This window comes from Acipenser ruthenus, chromosome 6 (genome assembly GCF_902713425.1).
Source record: "Acipenser ruthenus chromosome 6, fAciRut3.2 maternal haplotype, whole genome shotgun sequence".
NCBI lineage: Eukaryota > Metazoa > Chordata > Actinopteri > Acipenseriformes > Acipenseridae > Acipenser > Acipenser ruthenus.
Window position 1 is genome coordinate 39,641,721 of NC_081194.1, and position 17,197 is coordinate 39,658,917.

The 17,197-nt window shown below is 40.1% G+C and overlaps 1 protein-coding gene across 1 annotated transcript in view; it reads right to left on the bottom strand.

The window, feature by feature from the left end:
• galnt2 (UDP-N-acetyl-alpha-D-galactosamine:polypeptide N-acetylgalactosaminyltransferase 2) overlaps positions 1–17,197 on the bottom strand; it is a 140,142-nt gene that overhangs the window by 5,809 nt on the left and 117,136 nt on the right. Inside the window, exon 14 of the mRNA XM_034921702.2 lies at positions 62–188. Within this exon, the coding sequence (XP_034777593.2) occupies positions 62–188 (127 nt within the window). The remainder of the gene's footprint in view (positions 1–61; positions 189–17,197) is intronic.

A 17,197-nucleotide genomic window follows, 5' to 3' on the forward strand; every position in this document is an offset into this window, starting at 1 on the left:
ACACACACACACACACACACACACACACACATAAACAATTTGCTTGTGAACAGCACAGTACCTGGTTTCCGCCAGCGTTGTGGCACTCATAGACCCCTACAACACCATCTGCAAAATGGCCCAAGGTGTCCAAACAGTTACTGCCTTGCTGCAAAGCCCCAAAGGCTATGTCTTGGTGGTCAGGCACCCTATTTCACATATTAAATAGAGAATTTAGCAAAAGGATGTATGAAGATAGTGAAAACAACAAATGCTTTGGGGGCTGTTTATGGAATAGATACAGCTTACTCTCAAACCCATATAATCATGGAACAGTAAATGTAAGCAACCTAAGGAGTAATGTTTATTTTTTGGTTGTACTCAAAATTCCTGACATTTTAGAGGAACATTTTTTAATGGGGATCCAGTCGGTTAACTTGGTACCAGCTAATTAGAAAAACTCCCATATGACAAGATCACTGTGGCTCTTTATGATTCACTGAGTAAAGGCTGATGTTAGATATGATTGGCACAGACTTCTCTACTGTTGGCTAGATTGGAGAGCTCCACCCCAGCCCACTCAGGTCAGTGGGTTAGAAGCAAATAATACATTGAAAGTTAGCGCTTTAGTAAAGGTTGAACAACTCATTGAGTTGTCTCAAAGAGAAAAAAAAAAAGTTAAGTACGGACATATTTTGTGCATGCTAGAAAAAATTGTGGACCTGCCTACTAATGAGGTTCAAACATCCTGTTTAAGCTGGAAATCTCCAATACTGCATCACATGCATGAACCTAGGTCAAACCTTATGAGCCTGGATTTATCCCTGCCAAATGAGTAGAAATTCAAGTGCATCATTAGACAGAATTGAGAATCCAACAAAAGCTGTTCTGAGCCACTGCTGGAATAAGACATTTATGATCTGGAACACCATAAATGTTAAGCCATTAATATAAACATTTTGTCAAACAATAATATTTCTGGTTTTACAATTTGTTGGTTTCTCAAAATGTCTTTTGCAAAGACACCAAATCATGGGGGCTTTGTCCGTAGTTAAGTAATTAACTATATATGTAAATCCATTGGACGGAAAAATATTTTGTCTTGCGTTCAGGGGATTGCACAGAATGGGAAGGGACGCAGTCTGTTGCAGGTCACAGCGACGTCATCACATCTACACAACGTTAACACGCCCCAGTGATTATGCATGTTGCTGCGTTACTTGCTCGGAGTTGGTAGTTACAGAAAGCACGTGAAAAGCAGTAGTGGTCATTTTGTTGTATTTTTTAAATAATATTTGCAGTCTATCTCAAATAAAGATGTGAAAAGACAAAGCACAAAGGAGTGTCATTCTCAGCAATTTAAGGGTTGGATAAAACCTGTGGAAGGCATTTCAACCAAGGCTTATTGCAGTTATTGCAAAGCTGAACTGTCATGATGGATCGTGATCTAAACCGGGTTTCACATTTGCCTATGAGAGCACATTACGAGTGCGAGAAAAAAAAGAAAAGAAACCAACTGTGAATTAAAGAGCAGTGTTTTAACATTGTACATTTTGTCATTCTTTACATTCAAACAAATGCATATAATTTACTACAGGACAAATACGTTTTGTATCATTAATTGGAATGAAACTATCAATTAGGCGTTGCACTATGGTAAAATTTGGTGACTTTGGTGTTATGTAACTGAACTGTATCCTGTTAAGACCGGCCACGCAGCATTTGACAGGCTGCACAAAATTTCAGTTTATCAGCCAAGATGATTATTGGTTGTTAGTTGCGTTGGAAATTAATTCTATCCTGTGGTTACTTAGTAAAGCCCAGCCACGCAGCATTTGACAGGCTACACAAAACATGACAATAAGCGGGTTTGTGAGATGATATTAAGAGAGATAATTTCAAAGAACCTATGGTGCATGTTGAGTGGCTTTTCAAAAATCGTGATAATAAACGGGGTGTGATATTAAGCGAGGTGATATAAAACGGGTTCATCTGTATATATCGGTTTACTATGTGTAATACTTGGTAAATTGTCTTTATAATTTACTTTATAATATAAAGTCATAAAAAATGTCACTAGAACACCACTCTCCTTTTTATAAAGGTCTCTAAATAGCAATATCTAGCGACTTCTTGAGATTTACTATCTGTAATACTTGGTAAATTGTCTAGCGAGTTCGTGAGATTTACAATCTGGAAGACTTGGTAAATTGTCTAGCGAGTTCTTGAGGTTTACTATCTGGAATACTTGGTAAATTGTCTAGCGAGTTCTTGAGATTTACTATCTGGAAGACTTGGTAAATTGTCTAGCGAGTTCTTGAGATTTACTATCTGGAAGACTTGGTAAATTGTCTAGCGAGTTCTTGAGGTTTACTATCTGGAATACTTGGTAAATTGTCTAGCGAGTTCTTGAGATTTACTATCTGGAAGACTTGGTAAATTGTCTAGCGAGTTCTTGAGGTTTACTATCTGGAAGACTTGGTAAATTGTCTATCGAGTTCGTGAGATTTACTATCTGGAATACTTGGTAAATTGTCTAGTGAGTTCTTGAGATTTACTATCTGGAAGACTTGGTAAATTGTCTAGCGAGTTCTTGAGGTTTACTATCTGGAATACTTGGTAAATTGTCTCGCAACATTTAGAATGTCTGAATAGCGAGATCTAGCGACTTTCACCTGGTCCTGAATGTTTCCTCGTTCAGGGACTTTACGAAGCGGAAGCACATGTTCATGTCAAAACGATTCGGCAGGATGAACTTCATGCCCATGGCCACGTTCTGAGTTCCTCCATCCTCTCCACTACCGCCCACCTGGTGCTCTGCTTTGATGCTGGTCATGTCTGGCAAGACGTAGATACTGTCCATCTCTTCCTGAACTACCTGGCCCCCTGCACTCTGGCCCTGTGATGCCATAGTGTTCTCTGCTTATAAAGTCCATCAAGGCATTATAGCCAATAGCTTCTTGCTTTACCTCCGAAGTTCAGAGTTCCAGTCAAAGGAAGTATAAAAGTAATCTGTCAAAATAACACCTTCTTCATTTCTCACCCCATTGTTTTTGTTTCAGCTGGCAGATAATATAGAAGTGAATTCAATTAAATTATATTTAAAAAAAAAACGACTAAGCTTCCAATTATAAAATACAAAATATGTGCGAGAGCAGGAGTATAAGTCAACAAGATGCTCGAGTGAAATCGCAAAGGCGGCGACTTGGTGAGAGAGCCGTGTAACATCCGAGAAACAGACTCTTCCACATTTCAAGGTAAGGATCAGTAAATTGAATTGATAAATATAACCTTAACTTGGAAACTGCAAATGTTAAAATGATTTAAGTTTACAGTGTTAAACGAGGACAATTATTTGGTGTTCAATTACCTTTTGTCAAGTTTGTCAGTATAAATGCACATATTTAACACCATTAATTTCTGTATTTCCCCCTATGATAATAGAGATTACGCTGTGTAATGTTGTATATAATATACATTGTATTTTAATGTTTGAAAAAACGTGTAAGTCACCTTGGATAAAGACAACATCCCAATGACGAAATAATAACAATAATAATGACCATGTATTTTTTATTTTTATTAAACTTCATTAGTCACCAGTGTCCATTGTTTGTTTATTTATTGATTTATTTTTTGTTTACATAAAGCTTAAAATTCCTCTACAAAAGTGTGAGTAATATAATTTATGCTTAATACATATGAGCCAAATTTTCAAGATATTTTGTTATAGTCACCAAAGTGTTTATAGGGGTACAAAGATTTGTTTTCTAGAAGAGGAAATAAGCAGTTAGTACCTAAATTCTAATTGTAGTTTATGTGGTTGGTCAACATGATGTACTTTTAGTGTGATATTTTAGGTCATTATTATTAATAAATAAATAAATAAATAAATAAATAAATAAATAATAATAATATTATTAGGTCAGATTCTGACCTAATCACAACGTTGTGATTCAGACATCGGTATAACGTTCAGATTGGGACGTCAGAAACACTTCCATATACAACCTTATTCTGACCAATACCCAACATCAGAATTTGATGTCAATACGACGTCACTGAAACCAACTTTGCCCACTGGGAGCTTTAAAAGACAATCGTGCATTTTGTCATAGCGTTGCTAAACTGTACATGGTTTGGAATTATGACGTCAATTGATTGTTCACGCTCGTTCAAACGGGAGGAGTTATAGTTACTGCACTAAAATCAATATAGCAGGCTGCATCAAAAGTGTTCACAAATACCCCACAACCCTTTTTTAAGCATACAGGAGATGATTAGCCCAGCAAGAATCTCAAGCATCCTTATTGTAATAGTAATGTAAATATGCATTTATAGTACCGGTGTATAATTATTTTCAGGTACGTGGATAAAAAGTGTGACGCAGCACACTGCGGTCTTCCATATTTTTTTTAAATGTAATTTATCATATTTTTCCACCATTAAGAAATAGTATGCAAACATTTATCATATGCAATACACTGGGTCTTGTACATTTTTTTACTTCTGCAACTTTGCGGTGGACTTCTCATTTTGTCTTGTTCGTCGTGATTTGTTTTTTTCTTTTTAGAGAAATTGATTGTCTGTTTCCAGTTTAAGTTTGCAAAAAAAAAAAGAAAAAAAAGAGAATTACATTTATCAACTTTTTCAAACAGTTTTTGTGACTCATGGAGGAAAACATTTCGTTAACGAAAGTTAACAGGTCAATTTTTCTTACTACTGATAATAATGGAATGAATAACTTATTTTATTTATAAATATTTATTTTGAGAAAATAATCAAGAGTAGTGTCCATTATTGCTTATAAAGACCCTGAGAATAAATGTGTATTATGTCATTGCAATCACTTAGGTGAAACGATGTCTTGTAATTTGCCCAAACATCAATATTTTTCAACAGAACTTTCAGGAAGTATTGTAACGTCCTTCGGGTCACATAATAACATGTTTTTTTGCGTTTGTATGGTTTCTGAAGTACTTTTACATGTTCCCCATAGTGTTCTGAAAAAAGGACACCATTTCCAAGATGCTACTGTAAAAAAAAATATTTTTAGTGAATTTTTATAGTAAGAGAGTCAAATACAGCCAAAAAATGCCTGGTCCTAGGGGAGCATCCCACTGAAATGCTTGGTCCTGAAAGAGTTAAATAAGCATGTACCACTTAAGCACAGCTGCAAAACTCATTAGAAAGTGAAAAATGCGCCTCCTCTTCACATTAGTGAAACACCCATCGGATCGCAATTGATTGCACATGTACCAAAATCTGATAAAGTACTACTTGCTGACATTACATGTCATATTTTGGTACGCGTACCACTTTCTAACACTACACCAGTACAGTACTTGTACACTTCCAACTATAATGATTCACTACTCTGTATCAAACTATTTTACAGTCCTATTCATTCCGTATTTGTTAATATATGCATGAACGGTGGAACAATTAAAACTCAGACCTTTGAACTTGAAGGTCAGAGATTTTTTTTTCCTCTATTCTGGCTTTAGCCTGCACATGTGTGTCCATTCCCTCTTGAGCAGATCGGGGAAACAATGTAAATTGCAAGGTACTGGAAGCTACCGAAATGACAGCATGTGAAAAGTGAAACTGAATTCCCAAAGGCATGGTCTTTTTATCTGAAACTGAATCCATTCTGTCCTGCTAAGAGCTGAATTTACTGTTTGTGTGTGTTTGTATATTTATTGTCTTGAATTCATATAATAATGCTGCACTGGTAAACGAATGATCATTAACGACAACAACTGGAATGTTTGTATTTTTTTGTACAAAATTAATACCGGTATTTATGATATTAATACTATACTGTATGCTACAGTATGTTACATTGTTATAATGCCTGTTATAACAATGTATCAATATGAATAATAATAATCATAATCATAATAATACTAATACTATTACTACTACTACTACTACTACTACTACTACTAATAATAATAATAATAATAATAATAATAATAATATACAAATTATTATGAATCTGCATCATCATTCGTTTTCTAAGAGCAACTAAAATTGAGTTTCCCAATTTTGCCCTTATTATTTACCAGCACAAGTTATTTTAATGGAAAAAAGCAAAGGAACCACAAGAAAGGGGAGGGATATAAATTAATTCTGCACACCTGTCTTCAAAGCAAGAGTGGTGGAGGTGAAATCATTTCATTTTACCTGCCGCAGACTGGGGTGGGGAATGGTGGCGGGATTTGTATACAAAGTGTATTCTTTTGTGTATTGTGACTTGTCATTTTAAAATGTTGCACGAATGGAAACGTTGGGTAATTATCATAACCCTGGTTCCCTGAAATAGAAATGTAACCATTACTGAATGGGTATTAATCCTCTAATACCATCTAACCTGAATAGATATATCAAATCTGCACACAGTGCCAGTGACGCAGTCGCGCCCGCCCCCGAGGGCATAAAAGGACTGCTGACACTGACATGGTCAGCATTTTTTCTTCAAAACTTGCTGCAGTAATGAACACACTGACCTTAATAATAACCCAATGTTCCCCATCAAGTACAAAATGTACCCATTACCAAATGGGTGAGTGTACAAAAGCCATCGCAAGGCAATATTGGAGAACGACTGGACTGCTACAAGGCTAAGCCAAGGCTGCCTTATGCGTTACCATTCAGAACCACAGTAACAAGTAGATAGGGCTAAACATTGCACTGAGGGAGAATTCACCTCTATGTTTATGCTGTAAGGGTCGAGCTCGAGGCCGCCCTTAACACTCTTGTTCCAAAACCAGGGTTTTGTGGATACACGACATTCAGCCGATAGAACCTAGTAAGATATGGGTAGTAGCCCACACCACTGCATTGCAAATGCCACTGACAGATGCACCCTGGAATAAAACCCTAAAAATTGCCATAGCCCTGTAAAGGAATGAGTAGTGAGCTTTTCTGGTGGAGGCAAGTTGACCAGCTCATAGGCAGTCTCTGCCTAGACAGAGCTTGATCATAGAACTTTGTTCCAGAACAGGCAACACATTGTCCAGATTGCCTCCAACTTTTTATCCTGTCAACACAGCATGCCATGGCCCACACTGGGCAGAGCGTATGGAGCTGCAGCTCCTCTGTTAGACTGGAAGGAGGTGGAAGAAGCCTCCAAATCCAAGACTGATACAAAGCGTAACCCTTGTCCTGGCTTCTGCAAAAATTAAGCAGGCTTTCACAATCGAAAATGTTTGCATCTCACTCACCCACTTAGCAGATGTGACTGCAAGCAAGAAAGCCGCTTTCAAAGACAAATATTTCAGCTCAGCTGAATGTAAGGGCTCATAGGGAGGCTTCATAAGTGCTTCAAGCACCATGTTAAGCCTCCAACGAGGGACAGCGTCCTTCATAGGCGGCCGAAGCCACCGAGCTCTTTTCACAATTTGCACCGCCAGAAAGCTGAGCTCCTTGGTAGACTGAATCAATTTTGATATGGCAAGCTGAATAGCTGTCAAATAGACCTTTAATGTAGAGAGGGATTCTCCTTATCAAAAGGTCCTGCAAAAAATTGCAGTATAAGTGCCATGGGATAGGTAGTGGGGTCAAAGCCCTTAGGCAAGCACCACGTCTGAAAATGCCCCACTTGTACCCATACAGGGAATGTGTGGACGCTGCTCTGGCATTCTGCAGGGTGTCAGTAACCTTGTCAGAAAGCCCCGGATGGCTCAAATGTTGCCGTTCAGGGGCCAGACCCAGAGCCACAGGATCGATAGGTTGGGATGCCACAATGTCCCCCGCACCTGCCTGGTCTTGTGTGAATTTCTCCAGACACAGCAGGAGCGTGGTGAGTGGTGGGAAGGAATACTTCCAAACCATTATGTGGAGAGCCATACTAAACAGTGCCCCAGCCTAGGCTGTACGCATTCGTGGTGATGGCCTCCCTTGCTTTTATGTTGGTGACACTGCCCAATGCTACGGCGAGGTGCTGATGGGCAAGCTGTTTGCACCAAGAGAGTGCCCTTAGATAGTGAAGAACACTATTCTCTGCACTCTGCTGTCTGACAAGAGTGGACAGCATGGGCCCGGAGTCCAAGCACACTCCTAGACAGGAGGCTGTCTGAGAAGGTGTGAGCTGGCTCTTTGCAGATTCACCGTAAGCCCTAACCGTAGAAGGTGGCCGATGAACAGTTACGTGTGAACATATATCTGAGCTGGAGACTGGGCAAAATTAACCAGTCATCCAATAATAGAGTACTCTAATACCTTTGAGTCTCAATGGGGCCAGCATAGCTCCCCTGCGCCTCGAAAAAGGCATGGGGAACTAGAGAGAGGCTAAAGGGAAAAACTTTAACTTGTACGCTGTTCCCTAAAAGCGAACAGCTGGTACTCAAGTGTGCTGTTTTTTATGAGGATATGAAAATAGGCATCTTTGAGGTCCACCTTGATGAACCAATTGCCTGGTCTGAATGACTGCAGCTTAGCTGTTGCATCGTCACATTTTAAACTTCTTTCGGCTCAGAACAGGTTGATCTGCTTGAGGTCGAGGATTGGTCTGAGGCCACCATCCCGCTTGGGTATGGAGTAGAACCCATCCTCCATTTGGAGGGGGTGTACCGCATGAATAGCCCATTTTGGCAGCAGGGCTGCTACCTCCTGAGATGCCACAGTGGTGTCCTGTGGGTCCGTGACTGATGCTGCAGCCATGCCCCAAAAGGGAGGGGTCCATGTTTGAACTGCAGTGAGTAGCCATTCTGAACAGTAGTAAACACCCAGATGTCTGTGGTGCACTGACGCCAATACTCCAGATGGCTCCCTGAGAAGGGGCCCTGGACCTGTGGCAGCTAACCCCTAGGGCTGCTGCTCACCTTGTGGCTTGGCCTGAAACGCTTGCCTCTGTGCCAGAAGGCGGTCTGGCCGCAGGCGCAGCTGGCTGTGCTGGTCCCTGAAGCTGCTGGCAGAGGGATAAAACCCAGACATATGCAATGGCAAGCAATGTACAGTACGAACGTACAGTTGCTGCCTCAGCTGCTAGACAGTATCAGGACTGTCAACAAGTCCTGCTTGGTACCAGACTGGAATGGGAACACCAGTTGGTAGCAGGCTGGAATCAAACGGAACGGAGCACACTTTGTCCCCATCAGGCACGCATGCCTGTGGGAAACTGCTGCCCAGAGCTTCTCTATTCCCTTTGCACAGCCATGGGTTGAGGATGCTGCCACCTCTCTATGAAAGGGTGATGGGGAAGAGAGCTGTACAGGTGAGGGATGCAGAGCAGGGTTAGACTCCTACAGAAAATAGTGAGTGGACTCTATAGGGTTATGTAATGTAGACCAACGGTGCTCGTTTTCCTTTGCGCAAGGGGTCGGTGCTATAAGGCCCCCAGTGGGGTCCTGGGGTCCAAAGCCCCCTGGGGATTTTTTTCACATTTCCAGTGTCAGTGCAGTCAATTTTACACCTAAAAAGAGGACGATATTAATAATTGGGGAGTGTGGGTCCATGAAAAAAAAAATCACACTGTTAGTTGGATGGGAAAATGTAAATGTGCATGTAAATAATTACATTATGTGAAGATTGGAACTGTTTTAGGCTACCAATAATCCATATAATAATTAGAACTAATAGCAGCACATGCTAAACTGTAAAATGCTGCCAATCTCACTGTTGGGTAGACTGTCTATGGAATAAAGAAAAGGAGACTCTCACTCTCTAAACTAGGAGGCCTGTCCTTGCCTGTTCTTGAGAAATATTTTTTCAGCTGCAAGGCTATTATTCGGTTCAAAATGTTAATACCTGTTGTGCCCACATCATGAAATCATTTGGAAAACAATCTGACTATTCACATCTCCTAACTGGTCCCAAAGAAAAGTGTTTAAACATTTACAATAAAATGTCTGGTATAATGTTTAAAAAAAATGTTAGGATTACACAATGATTACACCGTGTAACAATTTTTTATTTTTTTTTGGTTCCTGGGTAGTAAGTGTTATTTCCTAATTGCTTATGCCTCAAAAGTATAGAAAATGGCTATTATTCCCCACAAACTTTGCTTTTGTGACCAGGACAGTGATATTTTGAAATTTACCTATTTCCAATGAGAAAACGGGCGAATTCGTTCACATAAAGTCAGAATAAAACAACATATGAATCCAAATTAACATGTATTTATATTAAAGTGATACAAAAATGACTACAAAAGATTTAGAAGCGAGTAGTTTTTCGAGATTTACGATTATACTGTAAATCACTTTCACGAATCAGCCCCCAAATGTAGTCTCCCATCATGTTCTCGTTATACTGTCCTTGGTAGCGGCGTTCAAAGTCCAGTATATTCTAGTGGAAGCGCTCGCCTTGCTCCTCCGAGTACGCTCCCTTGTTTTCCTTGAATTTATCAAGATGAGCATCAAGGATATGGACTTTGAGGGACATCCTACAGCCCATTGTGCCGTAGTTCTTCACCAGAGTCTCAACCAGCTCCACATAGTTTTCGGCCTTGTGATTGCCCAGGAAGCCCCGAACCACTGCGACAAAGCTGTTCCAAGCCGCTTTCTTCTTACTAGTGAGCTTCTTGGGGAATTCATTGCACTCCAGGATCTTCTTTATCTGTGGTCCGACGAAGACACCGGCTTTGACCTTTGCCTCAGACAGCTTAGGGAAGAAGTCTTGAAGGTACTTGAAGGCTGCCGACTCCTTATCTAGAGCTCTGACAAATTGTTTCATAAGGCCCAATTTGATGTGCAGTGGTGGCATCAGCACCTTTCAGGGGTCCCAGCCATACTCATCATACTTCAAGGCATCCAGCAAGGTCTTGATGCTGTTGTAATCCTCTTTGAGGTGCACCGAGTGAGCCAGGGGAAGAGACGGATATTTGTTACCATTATGGAGCAGCACGGCTTTGAGGCTCCTGGATGAGCTGTCAATGAAGGACAGTATAACGAGAACATGATGGGAGACTACATTTGGGGGGCTGATTCGTGAAAGTGATTTACAGTATAATCGTAAATCTTGAAAAACTACTCACTTCTAAATCTTTTTGTATTACTTTAGTATAAATACATGTTAATTTGGATTCATATGTTGTTTTTTTCTGACTTTATGTGAACGAAAAGACACAAATTCGCCCGTTTTCTCATTGGAAATAGGTAAATTTCAAAATATCACTGTCCTGGTCACAAAAGCAAAGTTTGTGGGGAATAATAGCCATTTTCTATACTTTTGAGGCATAAGCAATTAGGAAATAACACTCACTACCCAGGAACAAAAATTGTGTTACATAGTGTTATTTAAAACCGACAAAGAACAAAGATATATTGTCCACAAAAAGAGAGGCAAATAACGGCCTTGAAGTCACATATTCACTGTAAGGAAGAACATCCTTCCTGCTTTCGATCATCGGTGTATTATTTAATAATAATAATAATAATAATAATAATAATAATAATAATAATAATAATATCTGTGATCATAATCTTTGTTACATAGTGTCTTTCGTTAGAAGGATCTTAAAGCTCTTACAAAGAAAAAGTCGTAAAAAACTGCATATTGCAAATAAAAACTAATAGCCAAACACTTGTGCCATTTTTACATAAAATATAGTATCACAGATCACTGAAATAAGCAACAAGCAAACAGAATGCATGATTTAAAAAAAAAAAAAAAAAAAAAAACACATTACAAATCGGACAAAATAGCAGGTCACAAATAAAGAATTACATGACAAAATGTATGCAGTATAATAAAGACAGAATGCTTTATATTATAGCCTAGTAAAATGGGTGTGATATGATATTAAATAACTTTCGCTATATTATAAGCTTTCACAATTATTTTCAGCAAATCGAGAGATCTTACTAGGAACGCAGGATCGATGATGGAGACAGTTTTGGAAGAAAAAAAAAACAAGGTCAGCTGTTATGCTCATTTTCACTTAGTTTACTTTAGAAATGTCTTAACTGACTCAACACGTTACCATGGTATTTTTTTACAAAAAAAATAAAACGAAATCGCCCACGTACACTTGGAGAATGCACACAAAACACCCAGAAATGCGGTTTACCAGTGCCTCCTTTGCGTGCTGCTGCCTCAGGCAGGAAGAGCATCTGCTTGTCCACAGGCAGGCTGGCCTTGCATATGTCACAGGGATAAAACCCAGACATTATTCAAATAGCAAGCAATGTACCAAAATAATGTACAGTTGCTACCTCAGCTTGCTAAAAACAGCAACTGGACTGTCAACGAGGCCTGCTTGGTACCAGATTGGGGATTATAAAACTCCGGTCGGTAGCAGGTAGGAGACGGGACTGTACCGGAATGGTACGGGGTCGGTCTGGTACCGGGTTGGTACAGTAGTGTACAGTGCTGTTGCTGCTCAAGCAGTAACGCCGCTGTACAGTAATACAACAGCGCGGCCCCTCTGTAGACCAGGGCACCTGCAAGACCGCAGTGGCCCTTTTTATCAATGGCATAAGCTCCGCCGTTACAGAGAGAGCTTAACCACAGGGGATGCGCAGTGAATGTACAGTTGCTGCCTGAGCTTGTTAAAATAGTAAATGGACCGTCAACAAAGCCTACTTGGTACCAGACAGGTAGGCTGGCTTTGCATGTGTCACAGGGATAATCCTAGGGATTATGCAAGTAGCAAGCAATGTACATTAAGAATGTACAGTTGCTGCCTCAGCTTGTTAAAGACTTGCATGACAAGCAGTGCTGTTTGGTACTGGTTCGGTGCCTGTAGCACATGGTAGGTACATTTGTGTACAATGGGGGTTACATATCTCCTACGTCCCCTCTGCTATTCCTTACCATGCCCCAGCCAAAGCTGGACGCATCTGCTGTGTAACAGGGCAGAAGCTGCAGCTCCTATATACAGTACTTACTGTAACAGGGCTGGTGCAGTATACAGTACTTGTACCAAAAAAACACTGTCTCAGACAACACAAGCAGCAACGCTGCTGTACAGTATGTTAAGGCAAGTACTGCAAAAAGATAAAAACAGCGCGAGTCAAACTCAAGATGGGTTCGGTGTTCTTAAGTACATGCACGGTGCCCAAGCACTAGTGCAACGGTACAGTACGGAGCACAGTACACTACTGTAACGGTTAACTCATTCACTACAAACGGTGGTAGAGCATTGACCTACAGTTACCGAAGAAGCAAAATACTGGGATGTTCACCTGAATAGCTTCTGGCTTAACGCAACACAGCCCTAAAACTGGAGGAAGCCTGCTGTCACCGACAGCCTTCGCAGTGGCACTGCAAGCAGAGACCAGAGCGGCAACGAGATACTGTGGGAAGGACTGCAAGCAGTCAGACCTGAAGCAGAGCTGAGACCAGCAACTGCTAGTGAATCGGAAGGGTAACTTTGTTCGATGTACAAAGTACCGGCGGGAACGGGAGCAGGTCTGGGACCCACAGTTACCACGGGAGCGATTCATAGGGATGCCCACCTATAACGCTCTTGGCCGACCAATAGTTCAAAAACTAAGGAAAGCCTGTTGTTAGTTATCAGTCTTCATGCTAATTCTGCATTAATGTGGCAATGACACAAAACTGCATGCAGCCTGACCCTGTGGAAAAAACAGAATAGACACAGAGAAAAAATATTTCTCACACAATACAGTAATCAAACACTTACCGTCATTATTAACACATTTTTATTTTTACGCTTCAACTGAAGCTAGCAGCTTAAGAGAGAACACAAGTAGCCGAATTAAGGTGTTCGATCCCAGGGGAGGGGCAGCAGAGCTGCCGGCTTCACGCGGAGCACAAGGCCGCTGAGGGCTGAGTGCACAATACGGAAAGTAATTACTATAACACATAATTTAGTCGCATTAATAGCGTAATACACAAGCAAAAAAGCAGATAAGTATTTTATTCAACACTGTTCGTAGATCTCTTTTTAGGCGGTGAAAGAAAAAATGCTGACCATGTCAGTGTCGGCAGTCCTTTTATGCCCTCGGGGGCGGGCGCGACTGCGTCACTGGCACTATGCAGATTTGATATATCTATTCAGGTTAGACGGTTAGAGGATTAATTATTATTTATTTATTTATTTATTTATTTATTTTTTAGCCGACGCCCTTATCCAGGGCGACTTACAATTGTTACAAGATATCACATTATTTTTTACATACAATTACCCATTTATACAGTTGGGTTTTTACTGGAGCAATCTAGGTAAAGTACCTTGCTCAAGGGTACAGCAGCAGTGTCCCCCATCAGGGATTGAACCCACGACCCTCCGGTCAAGAGTCCAGAGCCCTAACCAACTACTCCACACTGCTGCCCAATTAATTAATAAATTAATACCCTTTCGGTAATGGTTACATTTCGTGCGTGATAGGGTATTTTAACTACAGTATGTTTAATTATTATCTGAGACACAGGACTTCATTCATCAGTGTTGGTCCCAAAATCCTTACTAAGGATGGTTGTGACATCATTACATAAAAAAAAAAGCTAATGTTTTTTTACAATCCGAAACCACACTTTAGTCACATTTGTATTGACTAAAACAAATCGGAAACAGATTCATTACATGTCTTAAGAGTAAATAAGGAATGTTTTCACAGTCAGAGTTAACACTGCCGCTGACCTCTTCTAAAACACTTGCACAGTTCACATCCAGGTATTTTATATAGATCTATGCCCAGGTTGCAACTATAGTTAGTTATAACATTAATTCCAATTTTTATTTTTTTTGCCAAATCGACGATTAATATCGACATTTATTTTAGAAAGAATTTACCGTTTTTTTTATCTTTATTTTTCAATTCAAGCAGAGAATGGGTGAAATCGACCTTTATGCTTTAAAAAAAACAGACTTTTTATGCCATTGAAAAATGTCTCATTTAGCGAAACCCCTTTATCATATTCAAAATGCAACAAAACCATGGTTACCAACATTCTAATTGAAATAACGTTTGGTCACAGCTGAGCTATACATTTAAAAATTGTCTCAAATAAACCGTAGTGTAAGCTCAGTAGTTGGTTATAACTGTTGTTGGTTAAATACTGCCCACTACTGGGTTTCATCAGTAATTATTGTTGGGTATGTCACTTCCCGGGTTCGAAGAAGAAAAAAAAAAAGAAAAAGGGGAGAGACGCCATTTTTGACTATAAGGTTAAATTTTTGTAAGTGTTAACGCGTCCGTTGGTTAGCCAACAGTATTGGCTCTGTTTAAGCTGTAATGTTCTAAAACCCAGGAGAATATAATTGTGCCTTTGACCCAACAAACTGCCTCTGAGTCTTACGTATTTTACGAGGGGAGAGATAAAGAGAACAGACAAACAGAAGAGACGAGAGAGGGAGAGTAGGACAACCACGTAAGCAGCATGTAAATAAAGCATATTATAGTAGTAAACACAGCATATAAAAGTGTATTACACAGACCTTTACAGCATCAATTTACGAGTAAAAATAATATGCACAGAACAATAATATGCACAGATAGTTGAACAGAACTAACTTATTATTCGGAGTCTGAGCGCCCCCTCTCCTGCTTTAGCACAGCCGTATGGAGCGCCATTTGTGCCAAAACTATCCAGCCGTTAGTTTGTCAATTTATTTGTCAATTTGTGAATTTGTCAATTTGTTTGTCAATTCGTGAATTGGTCAATTTGTCCAGCAATTTGTCCATAAATGTGTAAATTCATACAGTAATTAATAAACGTATGTGTTAATTAATCTAATAATTCATTAATTAATTTGTCAATTAATTAATACAAAAGGCTGTATGGACCTGCAAATTTCCAATCAACCAGACAAACTTCCAACTGTTAATCTCGCACTGTGCCGAAAACACTGCAACCTTTCTAGCCAATGGGAGCACACTAATATTTTAATCCATGAAAATCCAGCCTCACTCAAAACTGCTTCAGCCAATAATATTTAGAAGGGCGTTTCAAAAGATATTCTATTTAACAATTCGAAATCAATTTGATGGATGCCATCTAGTAAAAGTGTGTTTTATGAAAATGATACTTTCTGCTGTTTTAATGTTATTTTCATGATAGAATTTTTTTTTTTTTTAATGGTGCGTATTACTATAGGAGTGCACCAGAAGCTGATCAAAAGGGAGTTCGTCGATGCTTGTTTATTTCATCATTACAGTACATTTGCTATAAGCTGCAAAAATATACTTTGCAAACATGTGTCATTAAAACTACTGCACATCAAAAATGTTAGCGATGTTTTTATATTCTTTGGAATTTGTGTTTATCAGTATTTTATGTGTATGTAATGTGATAGCTATAACACTCCGGTGCTTTCAGTTTGGTCTACTGCCGAGGTTGCTGTGGCCACTGACTGTGTACGAGGTTTCTTTGACAACAGTAGAGAAGCTGGAAGCTTTAATCAGTTCATACATCAGGAAATGGTTGGGAGTTCCACGCTGCCTCAGCAGAGTGGGACTTTATGGTAAAGGAATACTGCAGCTACCAGTCTCTGCTCTAACCGAGGAGTTTAAGTGCGCCAAGGTCAGACTGGAAATGACATTAGTAGAGTCACGCGATAAATGCGTAAGGGAGGCAGCACCTGTGTTGAAAACTGGAAGAAAGTGGGCGGCAAAGAAAGCTGTGGAAGATGCAAAGGCTGCCCTTCGAATTGGTGATATCATGGGGCAAGTTCAGCATGGAAGAGGGGGTCTTGGTTTCAGTTCAACTCCTCCTACATGGCACAAGGCGGCCCCAGCTCAAAGAAGGAAGCTGGTAGTCAACGAGGTGCAAAAGCAGGAGGAGAGGATGAGGTGTATAAAGGCCATTTCCCAGGCCAAACAGGGAGAATGGATGAGATGGGAGAGTGTGGAACAACGCAAGATTGGCTGGCAAGACCTATGGTCAATGGAACAGAGCAGGATCAGTTTCCTCATCAGGTCAACATATGATGTTCTCCCATCACCACAGAACCTAAACCTCTGGGTAGGAGAGGATCCCTCATGTCCTTTGTGTTCATCACCTGCAACATTAAGGCACATTTTGACAGGATGTAAGGTGGCTCTTAGCCAAGGACGGTTTACTTGGCGCCATGACCAGGTGCTGCGATGTTTGGCCTTAGCATTGGAAGACAAGCGTAACATGACCAATAAGTTGCCACCTGTTCCATCAAAACATTACACACAAAAGACAACATTCCTCCGCCCAGGAGAGCAACCACCAAGAAAAGGTGTTAAAACCAATCCTCGCCCAGGACAACTGGAAGCTGCTAGAGACTGGAATATGCTGGCAGATGTTGGTCAACGGCTTATTTTTCCACCTGAGA